The 14,586-nt window shown below is 38.0% G+C and overlaps 3 protein-coding genes across 3 annotated transcripts in view; 1 reads left to right on the plus strand and 2 right to left on the minus strand.

The window, feature by feature from the left end:
• Nucleotides 1-1,175: 1,175 nt before the first annotated feature.
• LOC117480513 (sodium-dependent neutral amino acid transporter B(0)AT3-like) lies at nucleotides 1,176-6,076 on the minus strand. The gene is made up of 12 exons (XM_034127857.1): nucleotides 5,908-6,076; nucleotides 4,631-4,771; nucleotides 4,325-4,462; nucleotides 4,029-4,210; nucleotides 3,302-3,412; nucleotides 3,105-3,217; nucleotides 2,880-3,008; nucleotides 2,534-2,690; nucleotides 2,229-2,433; nucleotides 1,700-1,859; nucleotides 1,452-1,614; nucleotides 1,176-1,352 (listed from the first exon to the last, which is right to left on the minus strand). The coding sequence occupies exons 1-12, from the start codon at nucleotides 6,074-6,076 to the stop codon at nucleotides 1,176-1,178; spliced, it is 1,845 nt and encodes a 614-aa protein (XP_033983748.1).
• A 329-nt stretch (nucleotides 6,077-6,405) lies between these two features.
• On the minus strand, nucleotides 6,406-12,271 carry slc6a19b (solute carrier family 6 member 19b). The gene is made up of 12 exons (XM_034127284.1): nucleotides 12,037-12,271; nucleotides 10,865-11,005; nucleotides 10,645-10,782; nucleotides 10,392-10,573; nucleotides 10,198-10,308; nucleotides 9,745-9,857; nucleotides 9,545-9,673; nucleotides 9,290-9,446; nucleotides 8,969-9,173; nucleotides 8,728-8,887; nucleotides 8,230-8,392; nucleotides 6,406-8,128 (listed from the first exon to the last, which is right to left on the minus strand). The coding sequence occupies exons 1-12, from the start codon at nucleotides 12,233-12,235 to the stop codon at nucleotides 7,913-7,915; spliced, it is 1,914 nt and encodes a 637-aa protein (XP_033983175.1). The 5' UTR covers nucleotides 12,236-12,271; the 3' UTR covers nucleotides 6,406-7,912.
• A 1,453-nt stretch (nucleotides 12,272-13,724) lies between these two features.
• fhod3b (formin homology 2 domain containing 3b) overlaps nucleotides 13,725-14,586 on the plus strand; it is an 89,637-nt gene continuing 88,775 nt past the window's right edge. The window contains 1 exon segment of the mRNA XM_034127686.1: nucleotides 13,725-13,889. Within this exon segment, the coding sequence (XP_033983577.1) occupies nucleotides 13,725-13,889 (165 nt within the window).

The following is a 14,586-nucleotide window of genomic DNA, read 5'->3' on the forward strand; positions in this document are numbered from 1 at the left end:
GTCCTTGCAGGGTCATCACCTTTGTTCTGATGTTACACTCAATCCTTGCTGTTGTTCCTCGATGATGTATCTTGTGCCATGTATCCTACATTGGGATGCTAGTCTTTCCTGAGAGCTGGAATTCAAGCTGTAGTAGTTTGAAAGGCTTAATAACATCACAGTGTTCAAGTGCACCATTGTATGAAAGTGCCAGAAAAGCAGAACAGGCAGAGGGACAACAAAGGCAGCCAGCATATTCCAAAGCACGTGACACCGGGGGGACAATATCACTGTCCACCCACACCACAAAAAGGACAACTGTGTAACTCGCATGGCTCAAAATACACACATGCGCATGGTCAGTGAGCACACGCATGCAGCCTCGACCACACAAGCCCCGTCCTACTACTCTCATACACCCACATGCACTGTTGGCATGCAAAAAAAGTTACATAAAGGTAGCATCATGCAACACTACATCAGTCTTGCAGCTAGCAGAGTGTAGGAGCATTATTATAATATAACATAACAAAAGATATGTCTTATACAGACGGGAATGTGACTTACAAGATGATGCATATTGTTCACAATGAGATGATGATGTAAACAGTACCTAGAAACTCAAAATTGCTGCTAACATAAACTCATGTGGCAGAGATTGTAAGCATTTGCACTGAAAATCAATCTGAGAATCAATAATGTCTTTATCACAAAGCATTTAAAACAGTTATCCATCACTCTGTTTCATCCAATTTAAAACGCCAACACAGGAAATTAACAGTTGTAAAGTCTTTAATCAAATATTAACAAAGCCCGATATTCAGCTCTAGACATTGGTATCCTGATTTTAATATTCTTCTCAGGGATATTATCTTGCTTTGATTTAATCTAGTTGACAGTGTTTGCATTTCCTTTATATTACCAATATAAATACAGTTGTGTAAATTAAGAAAACTATTTTTTGATTTAGGTTAGCGAAAACATTGAAATTACAGCTGCGACTGCCAATATGCTATTTTAGCAATAATGTTATGTAATTAGAGACTTGTAATACCCTAACATACAACTGATTGAAAATGGTATGAAAAAATCACAAACGTTATTAAATAACAATACAGTACATCACACAAATATGTACTACTGGCAGTCCTGACCACCAATCAGATAAAACAGCTCTTTTACAATTCTCCGTGAAATTATTCACTTTGGTATGGATTTGGGTTGTTCCTGTTCATGATGTACTTCTTCAAGAAGCCCATGAATCTGTAGAAAGCCACAAGAGGAATGGATACAATAGGAAGGACAGATAGGAGCACACAGATAGCGTAAACCCATTCCGGAGAGGGCTGAACGTCAGCAAGGGGGAAGTTCACCTGTTGGGGGAAAGGAGTAGAAAGTCAATGTCTTTTCAACATCCAGCAGGTCGAACACAACATAATGATGTTGAAAAGAAACGGTTTAAACTTTCTTACATAATCTGGGTTCCAGGCGTTATATGTTGGTCTCTTTTCAGCCGCGACTACAACGTATGCCACAAAAACCACCAGAAGCATCAAAGGGCTGATAAAGCGCCATGTGGCCTGCCAGTAGATGTTGGGCCTCCTACCTGTCATCCATTCAATGTCATCATTAAACCTGAGGGAAAAGGAGACCCTTAGTCAAATAACTGAACTATATTTTCATATTGCAAGTATAATAATGTCATGAATTACAACCTCACCTGTTTATTCCATAGATGTATACCACACTGATGATCTCAAAGAAGGCTATGATGAGCAGAGGCATGGATCCCACGTAGTTGTTGAAAATCCCCAGCCAGTAGTTTCCAGAGCCCAACGTGAAGACGAGAGCCACAGTAAAGGAGGTGAGGCAAATTAGCCCTTTTTAGACAAAAAAGACAATATAGGAAATTGATTAGGGCAAAATCATTATTCATGCTAATATTGATTAAAATGCAGTTTTTCGCCTCTCATATATGGAGATTTCCTGCCTTTCTTTGTTTTGCATCATATTAAACTCATTATTTTTGGTTTTGGACTGACAAAACAAGACATTTTAAGACATCACCTCAGACTTTGAGAAACGGGAATGGACATTGTTCACTGGTTTATGACATTTTATAGAACCATTGATTTATCTAGAAAATAATCAACAGATGAACTGTTAATGAAAATAATTCATTAGTTTTTGTAATTTTATAATACAAACTAGTGATGAGTCATATAAACTCCTCAGATATTTTGGTTTACCTGTCAACACTTCCTTAGGAATCCAGGCTGGAATAATGTTCAGGTCCAACAGAGGAGTAAGGATCCCCTCTAGATTCCCAAACATGGAGGACAGGCCCAGGCTGAAGAGCATGATGAAGAAGAGCACCGCCCACACCTGAGAGCCCAGCATATGTATCACCGCCTCAGTGAACACAATGAAGGCCAGTCCGGTTCCAGACGCACTCTACAGGTAGGATCTGAGACGTTATCTCTTACACAACAACCTCACAAAGCTTAATCAGAAAACGATTACAATTATTATCAAAGTAACAGATGCGTTGTACCTCATCCAGGAACGTCTGTAGGTTACACGTCTTTAGATTGAGGCTTTCGACCTCTGAGGGATCAGTATTGTTGAAATAGTTAAACCAGTCATCATAGTTTCCCAGAGTTATGTTCTCATCCCCAATGTTGAAGGAATTAGTCAATCTTAGTATGTTCCTAAAATCAAAGGAAATTAAATTAGTTAACACTACTAGTACAAGCATCACATCTTATAATGAAAACTAGTGGGGACATCTTTTCATTAATCAACTGTGAAAATAGATGTTTTTTTTGTACTGATTAATTGATAAATATTATAAGTAAAAACACAAACTTTTACAGCATAATTCCCTTTATGGTACATACCAATTTCTGCACTTATTTAAGTTTTCATTAGCTTTAAATCCAAGAATGGCAAAAATTGGAATGGATGCATATATTGACGTGAAAGTGTTCATAAATCCAACAATTAGGGCATCTCTCTCACAATTATTCCTGCAAAGATAAAGCAAAGTTTCAGTTTTATTTTATAGTATTTTTCTATTGTGTACATAATGCTGTAAAATGAAAAAGTGTTTATAAAGGTCTTACTTCTGAAGACTATAACTCGAAAAAGCAATAAGTCCTCCGAAGCCCAAACACATAGAGAAAAAGATCTGAGTACAAGCATCCAACCACACATCAGGATTCTTAAGAGTTTCCCACTGCAAAGAACATACTGATTAGACATCCATTTGTATTCATTACATTCAATCATTAATTCAAAATAAAGCTAATATCAAACTTACATCTGGAGTGAAGAGATATATTAAGCCATCTGTGGCCCCAGGCAGAGTCAGTGATTTGATCAAGAAGATGGTCAAAACCAGATATGGGAAGCTGACTGTGACATAAATAACCTGTTGAAACAGTTAAATGCTGATAAAATATTTCATATGAAAATCAAACGGAAATACAGATTTTTGTAACCTCATGTATCGAATGCACTCCTAATGTGTGCGGGGTTTTGTTAGTGTAAGAGCATTAAGGTAAGAGAGCACTTTTGTCACTTGTTCAGGTGATAAAAACAGTCTTCGGTCCATCACCTTTATAGCCTTTAATGCAGACTGTACCAGAGTGCATAATACATGTGAAATAAGATTACTGATGAGCTTGTTTTTGCTGAACTCATTTTACCCTCCTGTTGTTTGAGACGGAAGGTTTTTCTTGATGTTAAAGTTTGGTTTGAAACTTGCTTTGGTGAATTTGTGCCATTGATGAAAGTTGAGGCCAGAATTCACTTTGGAGGGATCATCAGTGCACTTCTCTATTCCAGCCTTTTTTTTATATTGCGTAGTCCATTTCATATTCATTTTATTTTTACATCATATATAGCTGTGTACAGAAAGCCAGTCTTACTTTAATAGTTACAATATGTTTGAATGAGTTCTTGGTATCTCGACTGTAAGATATAACAAATAGATATAACAATGAAAACGTTTTTTTGTAGTATTACTTAGAACAGGTCAAAATTACCTTTCCAATAGTCTCAATTCCCCGTATGAAGCAGATGTACACGAGGCACCAAGCAGTTGCGAGACACAGTACGAGCCACCACTGAAAGGAGCCGCTGGTCTCAATGTTTGGTGTGATGTTCAGCGTTTCACGATACCAAAAGTAGTTCACCGCCGAGGCCTTCTCACATTCACTTACATAGCCTGTATCAAAGAGATTGTTCATCATGAAATAATGTATTGGACTATTTGTCTTTTACTTCAATCAACCATTATCTTTAAATGATATTATTATGAAAAGATAAGATAAGTATATACCAGTATGATTCAAGTTTATTGGACAGTCCCTCCAAGGAAGTGGGCTTTGAAAGGAGTGGAATAAGTACCAGAGGATCCAGGCAATGATCATGTTGTAGAACAGGCTGACTAGGAAGGAGACTGCCAAGGAAGCAACACCTGTATATCCACATTTACACATTCACAAAGAAATGTATGAATGTTACGAAAGGCAGTGATTTCCAGATAATCATGCACACAACTTTATTTTGTAAAATGCATACAGTACATCCCCTTGTTTTGGCTTATTGCTTTCCTGAGTAAATGGTATTGATTGAACCTTCTCACCTAATCCTCCCATGTAAGGGGAGATTGAATTCCACACTCCAATACTTCCCATGCGGAGCCGTTGTCCGATGGCCAGCTCTATGTGCAGCAGAGGAAGTCCCGCAAACACCAAGCCAATGGCATAAGGAATCAGAAAAGCCCCTTTAAATCAAAGTCATAACAAATGCCTTAATGACTGATAAGGGACAATAACACAATACATATGAGATATTCAGTAATCAGTTGACTTCAAAATAAACATTGGCAATGCCTTTTATTTTTGAAGGTCATTCGGTTTATGATTACTGGACATTTTACTATCAAGAATCTGAGCTTTATCACACCCAGCAATAGCTCTCAACACCAGACATAAATGGGGCGAAGCCTGCGAGCTAGTTCAGGCAGTCAACTCGAGCACCAATGATACATTAACACGTGACGCACCTCGTCCCTCTTACAACCAACCAAACACATTCTCCTAAACATGCCGCTCTATTTAAGCTGCCAGGTCTTCCTGCCTCTGCCTCGCTATGCTGCTGCTGCACTGCTGTGTTCTTTTGCTATTGCTACGTTCATGTTCCTGCTGCTGTGTTTCATGTTGCTGCTGCTTGCCTGCCCCACCACCACCCCAGCTCCACCCCAGCTTCCACCTGTAGGCTCGGGGGATAGTTATCTAATCATCACTCAATGTTCTTTGTAAATCTGTGGAGTGATGAGGCCCGAGCCTAGACGCCAAACTCAAACTATATGCTGCTTATAATAAACATATTAAGAAACACGTGAGTTGTCTGACTGAACTGATTCCCCTAGTTAATCATTTATCAATCTTGATGATTCAAGTTTATCTTTGAAACTAGATTTCTTCAGAAACCTTAATTGTGTTCTGGAAAAACAAGATGACAACATGAAAATAGAAGCAAAGTAATATTTGCATAATTTCTGAAACCACATCTCATCAAAATAGAGAGTGAGATAGTTATGGTTGAATAAAATCTAAAGATAAAACTGTTTAAAAAAAAAATGTGACTATTGTGAAGCATTTCAGTATAACTGTTGTATGGAGTGTGTTTGTGCGTCTGATTGTATAGTGAGATTAACATATTGGAAATAAAGGTTGTAGGCTATTTTCTAGTAAGGGAATTCAAATGATAGTAACAGCTTTTAAAGCAGTGTAAATAGTTTATCATTGTGTTGTAAGAGCCTTTGGATATATTAATACAACATATTTGTCAAACCAAATGGAAAGTCAAATATTTGCGACCCACTTTACTGTTTTGTTAACATCAAAATGCTCTTACCTCCTCCATAGGTTTGACACAAATACGGAAATCTCCACACACTACCGAGTCCCACAGTAAAACCTATGCAGGTTAGCAAGTATTGAACTTGATTGTCCCATTGTGGTCTTTCAGCGATGTCTTTAGGTTCATCATCCTGCATCTGCTCAGCACTTCCAGGTGTATCCATCACTTGTTTTCGTTGGTATTTCAGAATATTGTAAGAGGCAAATCTTCTTTTATCTGACTTGTCCACTCTGTCTGAGGATAAGGGGAGGACCTGGGGACGTGTTACCTGTTTGTATCAGGAGGCGAAGGGGCGACATGTTCTTTATCAGCCTCATATTTTGTGTTGGCTTTTAATCCTGTGGGAACAATCTGGTTTGTTTGTTTAATAAAAAGCCCTTGTGTAAAGCGGCGTGATCTGATGTTGATTACAAAGCTGTAATATTGAAATTTATACAACGCAGCATAAATAAGGAACCCCGAGAGAAAACTGTGCAAATAAATTCCTTTTAATTCATAACGTGATACAGTCTACATTGCATTTATTATTTTACAGTTGTACAAGGTTTCCATTACTTCAGTCAATGGTTATTATCCCTTACAAAAGGTACTGTACAAGTATCTATTGTGGATGCAGTTCCTTATCAAACTTAATTTGAATTATGTTATCTTTCATATTCATACAGACTACAATCAGTCACATCCATTATAATTCAATTGAATATTAAAGTAAACTCATAAAGCATGTATTTACACATGGTAAATGCATTTAAATAACAATAAGCAGCTGAATAAGCAGATGATTACTATTTACTTCTCAAACACATCACAATAGTGACCCCAGCTGGACAGATTAATGTACTTTCATTGCATGGCTCGAAGTCAGTTTCCTTTTGGGATAGTACTTCCTCCCATTCTTAAAATCAAATAGTGAATCACATGGTAAACTGTAGCTGTCTAATCAAAGTTAACCCCACAAAAGTATGAACTCACAGCGTTACCCTGGGATAGTAATCTATTATGGGCTTAAATTTACTTCATTAGATTTTCTCTTGGTCAATTTCTTACAAAATACAAATTGGATTAACCCTTGTGTTGTGTTCGAAAGCTGTTACCGTTCATGGTGTTCGCGGGTCAATTTTGACCCATAATTTATTTCAGTCCAAAACACAACAAAAAAATGCCTATCATCCAATATTGTTTTAACTACATCATAACTAACTTATTATGCATTCATAACCGTACAATCCTGTTGTAATTTTATTCTATGGCCCCAAAACACATGACACCACATATTGCACACGTGCATGTGTGTGTTCAGGTTCAACACACAGGAGACCCGAACAGAACATAAGGGTTAAGAAATATATATAATGTTATAACCTCACACAAAGTTATAGGAAGCAGGGCCCACCTGGTCACATGTAAGATCAGAAATACAGTATCTCTATGAGATAGAGCTTCAGGCAAAGTTAATGATGTGGAAGACACTGCAAGGGTCCCATCATTTTCCCTCAAATATTCTCCCTAATGGTGCTTTCCATCTTTCTGAAAGCGAACATGATGAAGGCCACAATGCATCACAAACGAATGGACTGCGCGATATGATGCTCCCCATTATAATAGCTATAAAAAAATGTTGCTTTTACGAAGATAGTAGTACTTCACTCACTGTTAATGTATGAGATCAATGTTTATGGTGTTTTTAGAATGACAATCTCTTAATGTAAAAGGTGTTCTGAAAGTAAGGCCATGCAAAAAGTCAGATCAAATAAACTTGAATAAACCAATAAGCCTCTGTGGCGACAAATTGTTATGTAACTGTTTCTTTTTAATTTTACAGCGTTTCATATAGTCATCTGATTCACAGCGAAGAAATTAGAGCTTTACTTGATGTTACAGGTAGCTGAAGAAACAGGGAGTTCTGTTCAGAAAAGCTTTGTCTCTTATTTTTGAATTGCATCGATTAAACCGTTATAGCAGTCGATTCATTATTTTGGGAAAGAGAAAATAGTGGACTTTACCAGAATATTAGGCTGGGATTTTTTTTGATTTCATCGTTTATTTGAATTTGGTCAGCGATATTATCAATATGTAACTTATCCCTCTTCTTTGTCATTACACATTTCCAGACAGCAACTAAAGGCACAGCAAGAGCTGGTATCCCTGCCAATATAAAGATGATCACGTAGATCCAGGATGGATAGAGCTTTTCCTCCAGTGTAGGGAAATTATCCTGCAGAGAAAGTGTTATATTTTGAGTTTTCAATGACAAATGAATAAAAGATCAATATGAATAATTCTTACAAGATCATCCAAAAATAAATTCATATTTACCGATTCTGGATCCCAAGCCTTGTAAAGGATCTTTTCAGAAACTTTAGTGATGAAGTAGAAGACCAAGATGACGAGCATAATTAGCGGGCTGATGACTCTCCATGATGCCTGCCAGAAGAAGTTGGGTTTGTGACCAATCATGAACTCAATATCATCATTGAACCTAGGAGGAAAGTGACACACATACTGCATCGTTAATAGTATGTTAACAAAATAACAGAACAGCAGTAATAATAAGGGATGCTTGTGATACTATGATATCATGTTCTTCATATCTGAATCAGCAAAATCAATGTTTATTATTAAAGCCTATACAGTATAGTGTGTATTGTGTGCTAGGTCACAACTTTGTTGTCCACAATCAAGCCCTCCACAAACTAAGTGTATTAACCACACCACATTAAATCCAACACCAGAAATGAAGAATAGCATCATCAGACAAATTATTTTCAAAGATATAAACAAAAAAAAAGTACTATATTACTATTTTAATATCACCTGTCTATTCCATATATGTACACGACTGAGAACATCTCGCAGAATGCAACCACCAGCAGAGGGATGGATCCTCCATAGGTGTCAAAAAGTGAAAGCCAATAATTCCCTGAGCCTTGGAGAAATATCAGACCCACCAGACAACAGAACATGCAGGTGACACCTAAAGGAGAGCAAAGAGTTGATTAAATACATACTAGAAATTCGTATTAGTATAAAATGAGAGAATAGATGTGAGAGTTACCGGTGATAGCCTCTTTTGGCCATGACTTAGGGAAAACCTTGAGGTCTTGCAGTGGCACCACAACTCCCTCAATGTTACCAAACATAGAAGACAGGCCGAGGCAAAAGAGCATGATGAAGAAAAGGACGGACCACAATGGGGAAAGGGGCATCTTGGTGATAGCCTCAGTGAACACAATGAAGGCTAAACCGGTTCCTTCAACTCCCTAGGTCCAAACACAGCACAGTGTTAAAGCAAAGCATGGCAGGAATCATTCAAATGAACAGCAGTTTACTTTCCCCTAACAAGAAAGGAGCTGTCCTGGTGCATAAATAGACTTACCTCACTGAGAAAAGTTCTCAAGTTGCAGGTTGGAAGATCGAGCTGTTGAATAATCTCAGGGCTTGTTTCATTTAGGCGTTGAACAACCTGATCGTAGTTGCTGTCAGTGATGTAGCCCTCGGGAAGCTCAAACATATTCAGTAATGCTAGGATGTTTCTGAAACACAAAAATGTTTTCAAAGTCAATGTATTGCTGAATAACAGCCAATATGACATGCTTAAATGTGTCATTTGATAAAAGGATGAATAATGTACCCTGAAAGGCAATTGTCAAATCTTTCTGTTGCTCTGAAGCCGATAATGGTGTAGATGACAGTTGCAGCATAGACGGAGGTGAAACCATTGATTATAGAGATGATCACTGCATCCTGTTCACAGTTGTTACTAGAGGAAAAATACTATTGTATTTACTTTAAATGAGGTGAGTGAAAACAGTTGGGATTAAAATAACTTACTGCACTGAATTGTAGCTTGAGAAGGAAATAAGACCACCAAAAGCCAGAGAGAAGGAATAGAAAACTTGAGCCCCCGCATCGAGCCATGTTGATGGCTTTGCCAGCTCTGCTAACTGGAAGAATATGTAAAGTACACAATTATGAATCAACTGGTTATTGCTGTACATTGGCTATATGATGCCTGTAATGAGGCTGAAATGACTGAAGTCTGTTCAGTGGACTAAAATAGCAGGTCACTATATACTGTAGAATATCCAATTAAAGGTAAATATCCAAACAGATCTTTAATTTTACATAACATAATATAATTAGACCTAGCTTAACATATCTCGGAGTTAAATGTTATCCCTGTTTCCAAATAGTATTCAAACATATTTTAATAGTTAGGCATTCAGTGTATTTGTCGTCTGCAGTAAAGCCAGTGTTATAGCTCAAATGAACTTGGTAACTTACATCTGGTGTGAAGAGAAACTTAACTCCATTCAAAGAGCCCTTCAGGGTCAACCCTCTGATCAGGAATATTGTCAGCACCACATAGGGAAGGGTGGAAGTCACATACACAGCCTGGGGAAAATAAAGTATTCACTACATCACTTTTTAGCTGGGATGAAATATTTTCTCTAATAGTAGTAAGCATTGTGCGGTACCTTCCCAGTGGTCTCAATACCACGAATAATGCAGATATAGAGCACAGACCACGCACAAATGTGACATAGCAGTATCCACCACTGCAGACCGCCATCGTCTTCAATATTTGGGGTTGTGTTCAGGGTCTCCCTGTACCAGAAATAATCCACAGGGGAGCTCCTCTCACACTCTGAGACAATGCCTGAAGGAATTCAACACAGTCAGTCAGTGAAAATCAAGAGTTTTTAATTACAGTACTAGTTGTAGCCTTACCTGTTAAATTGGCATTCATGGGACATTGACTCCAAGGCAAAGGGTCTTGAAATGAGTTAAAGAAGTACCACAGGATCCAGGCAATGATGGTGTTGTAGTAGAGACTGATCGTCAGGGATACACACATGGATGCAATACCTGCCAATGGAAGTTTTAAAAGGGTTTCTTTAAAGGCACTTTTCCACTAGTTGTAGAAATCATTATGCAAAACGTTTCTTACCAATGCCGGTCAAATAGGGATGAATTGCACCCCACACTCCTAAACCGCCTCTTCTTATACGTTGTCCTATGGCAAACTCGAGATGCAGGAGAGGTATTCCTTCAAGGACCAGCAGGATCAGAAATGGTATCATAAATGCACCTGGAAGAAAAACAACGGAAGTGTTGATTGTGTCAAGGTGACAATAATTTGTGTTAATCATTCAAGATGCACGTGAACATGTGCAGTGATAAAGTCCAACAGTGAATGCAGTTAAGTTAAAAATGCAATGTTCAGTCCATCTAAGGGAATGCAGTAAGATCTTTACAAGGATTTCCTGTCAGTGAGTTGGTATAACGAGTCTTATCTGAACAGATCGGTTACAAGCCGTCTTCTGCTGCTTCTACTCCTCTTTTATATGTATATATTATAATGATACAGTTATTTGTGGATCAGTGGCCTTGTTATAATGCTCATTAAATAATCACTTTGAAAAGGGTGTTATCCTTTATTACCCAGTAATTCAGAACTGTTACATGTAAGATATGTACTGAATGATTTTTTTATCTGTGGAAATGGACAGAGGCCAGAAGATGTTCTTCTACAGGGCGTAACAAGTGTATATCATTTTAAATGTAACTGTACTGCATTTCAATTGAGCTCAATCAAACATGCATCATTTGAACAGTCGTAAAAACTAACAAAACTAATTTACAAAAATGATATCAAAACAAATAAATACAAATATAAATACAAATTATAATCACATAAATATAATGGGAGCAAAATGATCAGTGATCAACTGCCAAATATTACAAAAAGCTGCATTTATCCTGCATGTCCAAGCACAAAAGAAAGTAGCTTTAACATTATTGTTGGCTGTAGCATGTCTTTTGGGTATTTAGTAATACATTCAACCTTTCTTCTATTTGATTAAGAAACAGGTCATCTACAATGTAATGTTGATGGCAGGCAGACACATACTTTGGAGTGCTTCTAATGTTAAACCACAAATACAACAATTTCTCTATACAATTTGTCAATGTAGATAAATGGAAGTATGCATAACAATACTCTACTGTACCAGTAGATCTGGATTGCACATATTGAGGTTAATTATTTTTGTTCTATTCAAACAGTGTATTCAAAAGTAATCAAATATCTAATAGGTAAACCATAAATGCATCACTTGCCTCCTCCATGACTCTGACACAGGTAGGGGAAGCGCCAGACATTTCCGAGTCCCACACAGAACCCAACACAGGTCAGCATGTACTGAGTCTTGTTGTCCCATTTGGGTCTGTCCCCAGCCTCTTTCTCCTCCAGTGAGTCCAGCTGCTCATAGGACAATATCCTGTCCTCCAGGCCAGGATTGGGAAGTTTGAACTTCATGATCTGTCAAACACTGCAGTGGTGATACAATAGTGCACTGTGCAATGTTGGAATTTAAATTGAGTGAGATCCTACTATTTATACTGGACCTCTGTAATAGATTGACTAGGCTGTGGTGTCATAGAGCATCACCTAAAGGTCTACAGCCTTTGAGGCGTAAGCTGAGTAGAACACACCTGACAGTTAACTAGTGTCTTATCTAGTGAGGAAGGGCCAATTTTATAGGATGTATTGTATAATGTAAAGTTGAAGAATGATTGAACACATTACAGTAACATAGCTGTAGTGATATATTTATAAGCACACATAAAGAAATCCTATGCCTTCACTAAATCATGTATCAACATATTCATAAATTGTAAACAATTGTACTTAACATTGTTTATAAAAAAAACTATAAGTTGTTTAAATAGCTTCTTACAGTTGTGGAATAATTATTCATGTATTGTACTTGCTCCAAAAAATAAATACAACACTGTAGAATTTTGTTGTTGTTGTAATTGTTAAATAACAACAAATAAAATAAAAGCCACTCATTGTGCAACATGGCTAATTTAGGACAACTACAGTAGCCTATTATATACAGTATTTTGTTGGAATTATCATTGTTCATGCATTCATATCTTCAGTGCTTTATTGTTTCAGCTGCTTACGTTGAGACCATTGCTATTCTTTTTTAACTGGACTTTACATGTATAATAATGCATAATAATTCATTAGTTGGTTATATAGTATTTTGAGTATTTGAAGTTTAGTGATCAAACACAAGTTTTGAAAGTACAATACCTACCCTCCTTTTATTTATGTCAAATTATGGAGGGAGTCTGTCTGCCAGCCTGTCATGTTGTTTTGTCATGTTTCGTTTATTTGCAATAGTTCTGTACAATTGCTATAGACCGTAGCATTTATCTAGCTAGGCTACAAGACGTTTGTCAATACGGTCTATGGCTTTAAATAATTGCACTGCTAGGCCCTGCATGGTTGAGTCGCTGCCAGTTTCGGTGCTGCGTTTGTTTTTGTGTGCTTCTCATGTTCGCCACTGGAGGCCGCCATTGCGCCTGTAATATGAGCTGAGTCGGCCGGCTGAGGTCTGGCTGCTGTGTCCCCTGGCAGCAGAGTTTATGCTTGAGGAGGGAGCCGCTTCCCATCGCGCTCACAGTCCAAGAGTGGCAGTCCGTCCGCAGTCTGCCTCAGCACCTCCAACGCCCGCTATGCCCTTGGATACTGCCACCCTGCTCACTTCCACACCGATTAACCGTGAATCTTAACGGGATACCCTGGATCTTTACTACTGGAGTGTTGCGTTCACTGTCCTGAGTCCTCTGCGCTGCGAATGGAGAAGGTCCAAGGATAACAGAGGGGTGCAGGACTGTGCTACTGCAGAAGACCTGCCGGTAGTTCGCTGCCCGGGGGGCTGCCATTTCTGTCAGGGGCTGTGGTGTCGCATCCACTGTTTTAATTATCTAAAATCGCCTTGCATGGATGCAGCATGGCTACGTTTATATGCAGGGTGCAGTTCTTAGATGATACTGATCCATTTAACAGCACCAATTTCCCCGAGCCCACCAGGCCACCACTTTTCACTTTCAGGGAAGATATTCCTCTGATAAATCAGATTGCTGGAATCCACAGACTGCTAAAAGCCCCACACAAGGTATGCACTACTTATTTCTTTCTGGGTGATGTTTTTGTTCATGTCTCTTTAAACGAGCTTAGTGATCAGTTTTCACCTGCAAAATGCTAAATTAATAATTAGCTTGAACATGGTTGATGGGGTTACCAAACAAACATAATAAACCATCATAGAGCCTGCGACTTTAAGCAGCTTGCTGTTATGGGATGCTGATTAAGCATCAACATGCATTCAGTTACTGCATGCACAGTGTCAGTAAGATTCACCTATAGTTTGACATTATGGTGTATTTGGTGACTTTAGATGATGATGGAACTATGTATACACCCACTGTTTGGCTGAAGAGCAGTAATCTGTTAATGTTTACCTCAACCACAACACTAATCCCCTCAGTTTGACCTGTTTCCCTCTAGCTAGAGTAGCAGATATATTTTAAAGTGGTGTTCCAGTTAATGTGTGAAAGTAAAAATAAACAAACAAAGGAGGAAATTGATAAGGCAATTGTTTGTTTTTACTCAATCTAAAATCGATGATTGTTTGTTTACTTTTATTTTCAATCAACTTGGCATAGTGTTCTTCTTGGCTAACTAGGATCTGCAATTTCTTTCTGAAAGTATTTAATGGAAAATAAGCCAACTTTGCATTTGTGTAACCATTAATGGATAGGCTTGATTTAGGAAACCACTTCTGCTATTGTCACTACACCGTGTAAATTAGA

This window comes from Trematomus bernacchii, unplaced genomic scaffold, assembly GCF_902827165.1.
Source record: "Trematomus bernacchii unplaced genomic scaffold, fTreBer1.1, whole genome shotgun sequence".
In the NCBI taxonomy this organism is placed as follows: Eukaryota; Metazoa; Chordata; class Actinopteri; order Perciformes; family Nototheniidae; genus Trematomus; species Trematomus bernacchii.